This window comes from Nannospalax galili, unplaced genomic scaffold (genome assembly GCF_000622305.1).
Source record: "Nannospalax galili isolate Female #2095 unplaced genomic scaffold, S.galili_v1.0 scaffold104, whole genome shotgun sequence".
Lineage (NCBI taxonomy): Eukaryota > Metazoa > Chordata > Mammalia > Rodentia > Spalacidae > Nannospalax > Nannospalax galili.
Window position 1 is genome coordinate 2,414,357 of NW_008353596.1, and position 5,280 is coordinate 2,419,636.

General features: G+C 43.1%; 1 protein-coding gene across 2 annotated transcripts in view; it reads right to left on the reverse strand.

Annotated features, from left to right (window-relative positions):
* The window catches only part of Ubtd2 (ubiquitin domain containing 2), a 95,050-nt gene extending 89,776 nt beyond the window's left edge, over window positions 1-5,274 (reverse strand). The window contains exon 1 of one of the 2 annotated variants that reach the window (XM_008850766.1): window positions 5,155-5,274. In XM_008850766.1, coding sequence (XP_008848988.1) covers window positions 5,155-5,224 — 70 coding nt within the window. In that variant the 5' untranslated portion in view covers window positions 5,225-5,274. Of the gene's footprint in view, window positions 1-5,150 lie in introns of both variants that reach the window. The other variant, XM_029554880.1, reaches the window with a different exon arrangement.
* Window positions 5,275-5,280: the final 6 nt, after the last annotated feature.

The window sequence follows — 5,280 nt, forward strand, 5'->3', positions numbered from 1 at the left end:
CTTTGAACTCACAGAGATCCACCTGCCTCTGCCTCCTGAGTGCTGGGACTAAAGGCCCACGCCATGCCCAGGCCTTTTTAAAAAAATATTTTATTATTTTTATTTTATGTGTATGCGTGTGTTGCCTGCATGTAGGTAAGTGCACCCATGTCATGCAAGGCCCTTGGAGGACAGAGAGGCTGTCCTCCTGGAACTGGAGTTATTGACAGTTGTTAGCTGCCATGTGAGTGCTGGGGTTCGAACCCGGGTCTTCTGCAAGAACAGCCAGTATTCTTAATCACTGACCCATCTCTCCAACCCCACCATTTTTTTTAAAGATAAAGTTTCACTATGTAGCCTTGGCTGTCCTGTAATTCACTATCTAGACCACGCTGGCATCGATCTCACAGAGATATGCTGGCCTCTGCCTCCCAGGTGCTGGAATTAAAGGCATGTACCACCACACCCAGCCGTTTTGTGTTTGAGACAAGATCTCATGTAGCCCAGGCTGGCCTCAAATTAGTTACACAGTTGAGAATAAACTTGATCTCCTGATCCTCCTGCTTCTACCTTCCAAGTTCTAGGACCACAGGTGTGTGCCATGACACCCCCTTTCTGCTCACAGCTTCTCTAACCAGCTCTAGGCTGCTGGGATCATGCTGTTATCCTCTTATTCCCTCAGCATTTGAGTTACACCACAGTATTCACATTATGAACCTAGGAGAAGTTCAAAATGAGGTTCTGTCTCAAAAACAGCAAGGGCTGGAGATGCAGCTCAGTGGTAGAGATCAGTATGCCCAAAGCCCTGGGTGTGCACTGAGAAAAAGTTGAAGTGAGTTTATGGATTCCTTGGTCAACACTTTAAAAAAACGTGGCACTGCTAATAATCCTTCCCCTGAGCTGAGGAAGAAAATATTACTTGTTAGATGGGTGAACTTCTGCTTACAGATCTATTATTTTATTCATCATGAAGGGGTGGACATATAAATATATACTTAAGACTCAAGTAGAAGCATAGGCAACAAAGGAAAATAAACTGGACTTTATTAAAATGATAGACATTGTATAACAAAGGACACTACTAAAGAATGAAAAGACGATCCACAGAATGGGAAAAATGTTTGCAAATACTTATCTGATATAAAGAACTCCTAAAACTCAAAATCCCACCATCCCAAAAGGCAAAGGACTTGAACAGTTTCCCAAAGCTATATAAATGGTTACCAAGTACATGAAAAGTACTAAATTCCAGAACTCATTAGGGAAATACAAACTGAAACCACAATGACTCATTATTTCACAACACTAGAGTTATGTTTTGTTTTTTTTTTAATGGAAAAGAACAAGTGTTGGTGAATACATAGAGAAACTGGAACCCTTATACAGTATAGGCAGAAATGTGTAGCAGTACAGCCACCATGAAAGTTTGGCAGATCCTCAAAAAGATAAATAGAATCATCATATGCCCCAACAATCCTAGCCTTTGGGTATACAACAAAAAGAACTGGAAATAGACACAGTTCACAGCTGCAATATTTGCACAAAACATAGAAACAAATATATACCAACAGATGACTAGGTCAACAAAATGTATAAATACAATGGAATATTATTCAATCATAAAAGATAGTAAATACTGATACGCATTACAAACAACAGGATGAACCTAGGAGAGATTATACTAAGTGAAATAAACCTCAAATGAAAGAATAAGATTCCATTTACATGAAACATCCTGAGCTAATAAATACATAGGATCAAAAAAACTGATTAGTGTGCCAGGCATGGTGGTGCATGCCTTTAATCCCAGCACTTGGGAGGCAGAGGCAGGCAGATCTATGTGAATTCAAGGCCAGCCTGTTCTACCTAGTGAGTTCCAGGACAGCTGGGGCTACAGGGAGACCCTGTCTCAAAATAGAGCCCCCCCCCCCAAAAAATGATTAGTGGTCATTAGAGGGGGAAAGAAGGGGGAACAAAGACATACTAATTAATGGATCTGCAGTTCCTATTTCAAGAAAAGCTTATATCACATTATGAATTACACTTAAAATGACACACTTTTTTACATGGTACATTTATCATTAATTTTTAACATAAACAAGCAAAGAAGGAAAGAAGGAGGGAGGGCAGACCATTTGTCCTACAACCCTGGGTTAAAAGTTCTCATTATCATGTTAAACTATGTGGTGATGAAATTCTTTAATTTCTCTGGGCTTCAATTGCTTCCTCTCCTATAATACAGAGCTGATATCCCCCTCAAAGAATTGTTGCGAACTCAACGAATTTATTAATCCCTTAGTATAGGACTTGTTACATAATAAATACCAGATAAATGGTAGATTTTATTATTTTTAAAAAATCATTGTTACTCATTGAGTAGGTATAAAGCTGCTATAAATGGTTATCTAAAAGAATTCCGTGACGTTCAAGACATTCTGAAATAAAGATTAGAGCAATGCACATCCAGCATTTGGCTGTATGCCTATAAACCTGGAAACTTAAGACCACCAGAACCAGTTCTCTTAGGATATCACTGAATGTAGAAAAGAAATGGTCATCCATGCAGTGACAACTTTGTACGTCACTATGACTAAAGAGTGAACTTTAGAAAAGCACATTGGCTGTCTTCAAATTAATTGTATTGGCTTTCTCCATAAATAGTTCTTGTTTTAAAAAATCTTGAGGGACTGGAGAGATGGCTCAGCAGTTAAGAACACCTGTTGTTCTTGCAGAAGACTGGGGTTCAAATCCCAGCACCCACATGGTGGCTAACTGTCTGTAACTCCAGTTCCAGGGGATCTGATGCTCTCTTCTGCCCTCTGAGGGCACTGCATAAGAATGCACTTACAAACATGCAGGCATAACATTTATACATTTAGTCCTTAGCAAATGTCACGCTAAAGTCTTGTCTACAGGTTCTAAATACCAGCATGACAATGTTATCAAAATAAACTAGCGAGACAATGCCATCTAAAAATATCCTAAGAAAGGCAGATTCAAGGAGTATGAAAATTTGGAGAATACTGTTACCTTACATCACTTCTGTAATCTACCTGTCTTGTTTACAATTTGACTTTTTTAAAAAAGTCTATGTAGCTTAAAACTCAAAATCTGAATTCTAGGCAAAAAGTATCAGAAGAAGAATTACAGATGATACACTTGATTACAAACAGTAATACAACAAACCCTAGGGTGAGAATGAAGCCATTCCCCTATGCCATGTAAGAATTCTGCACAGTAATCTACCTAACAAGGCTTTTTTGGATAAATACTCTGAATAAAAGTTTTTGGATCCATAAGGAAACAGTACTTCAAATGCCCAAAAATTTTTTTAAGGTATTTAAAATTTTTTTTATTAAGAACCACATGGTATTCGGGAAGATGGAATCCTCCTACAGAGGTGATACACAAACACTGTGACTGTGAAACGTCATGAAGTATACCTAAGGCTGCTTTATACTCCACGCTGATAAAAATTTCCATGACCCAATATATCCAGATCAAAACTCCTTACCACCACTGTATGTTTGAAAAGCTAAGAATCTTTGCCAACACCCTTAGGAAAAAGCTGTTCCCTTCCTAACAACAAAAATCTTTAAAAAACAAACAAACAAAAAAACAAAAAAAACTCTAACATTTTTAAACTGAAACACACACAACTTTTTGTTGTTTTGTTTGTTTCTGAGACAGGGTCTCCCTGTAGCCCAGCTGGCCTGGAACTATGCAGACCAGGTCAGCCTTGATCTCACAGATATGTTCAACCATGCCTGACTCCAAAATTCACACATTTCATGGCAATAGCAGAAAATAAAGGCTTCCATGGTTAAATTCCAGAAATATTCTTTTACACACACCCCAACCCACTATTCATCAGTTACATCAGGGTTATCTCATGTCCTTTTAAAAACTTTTCTTAGAAAAGCCTAGCAGTTTATGGTCTACAAAACTTAGCCCTCAAGGAAACTGATACTCCAGCTACCTAACTGGATGCCACTGGTATTAATTATCCAAAGCTAGGACTTCATGCTTCTCAAAGCTCATACTAATAATGCCTGATTGGTCCTAAGTGGCTCGAAGACTCATCTGACCACTAACCTGCCCTTCCCCCAATGTGTTTATATTACACCCTTTTTGTCTAGCTTTTTAGACTCGGGGATGTCAGCAAGCAATTCCCCTGTGATACGAAATGCACTACAAGGCAGCATTTGCACCGACTACTTTTCCAACCTCTTTCGGAGTTCTCAGAAGTAACCCGTCCCGAGCAACTCAGTAACTTCAAAATGCTTGGAGACATCGAACATACGAATCAAACCAAATTATCTCTGCAATTCTCTAGGCATTCTTTCTTAAACATTCGTACTTCCACACATTCTCTACATGGACGTGGCACTTTTAAGGTCATTTAAGTAAAGGAAGAACTCATTTTACTGTTCCATCACTCTCCCAACTACTAATGATGGGGTTAAGATACCTAATCACGCTGCTACTTACTGTAATGGAGACGTGCGTTAGAATGGAAAAGTGTTGGAAAACTTTTATTCAAAGTACTAACCTCATACTGGGGTAAGTCACTGTTACACATACGTACTTTCATCCTACATAATTCTCCTTTTACGTAAGACACATCGGCATCTGGCTAGTGCGCTAACGCCCCTGGGCAGGAGCTGAGAACTACGTTTACCCCTCCCCTCCTAACACCCGTGGCCACTCGAGACCCCCCCGGCCGAGCTCCAGAAACTGCAGGTTTCAATGGCCAAATTGGAACCGAGCAGGGCAGCTGTCATCTGAAACTCGGGAAAGCTGAGCTGGGCCAAGTCTGCTGAACCGCCCAGGGCCCGTCGGAGGGGACGCTCAGGGCTCCCTCCCCCGGCCCGCCCAGCGATCCCTCCGCTCCCCGCAGCCCCGCGCCGCCATCCTGCTGCTGAATAATTCAGCGGGCAGGAGAGGCGCTGGGCGGCCGGGTCCCACTTTCCCCAGCCAGGCGAGGCCGCGCGGCCCCGCGCCGAGGCCACGCTGTCCCGCGCCGTGAGGCACGCGAGACCCATGCGGGGGGCCGGGAGCGCGGTGCGGGGACGATGCGGAGGATGACAAAGGGGCGCGGGCCGGCGGGGTCGGGACAGGTGGCCGCCGCCGCGAACAATGGGGGGCCGCGGCCGCCCCCTGGCGCTCACCTACCTCCGGTGCCGTCCGAGTTCTCGTTGAGGCTGCCCGAGGAGTCGTGCTGGGCGCCCACACACCCGCCCATGGGGCCGCGGCCGCCACCTCCGGGCGCTCGACAGGGCCGCCGCCGCCGCCGCCTCA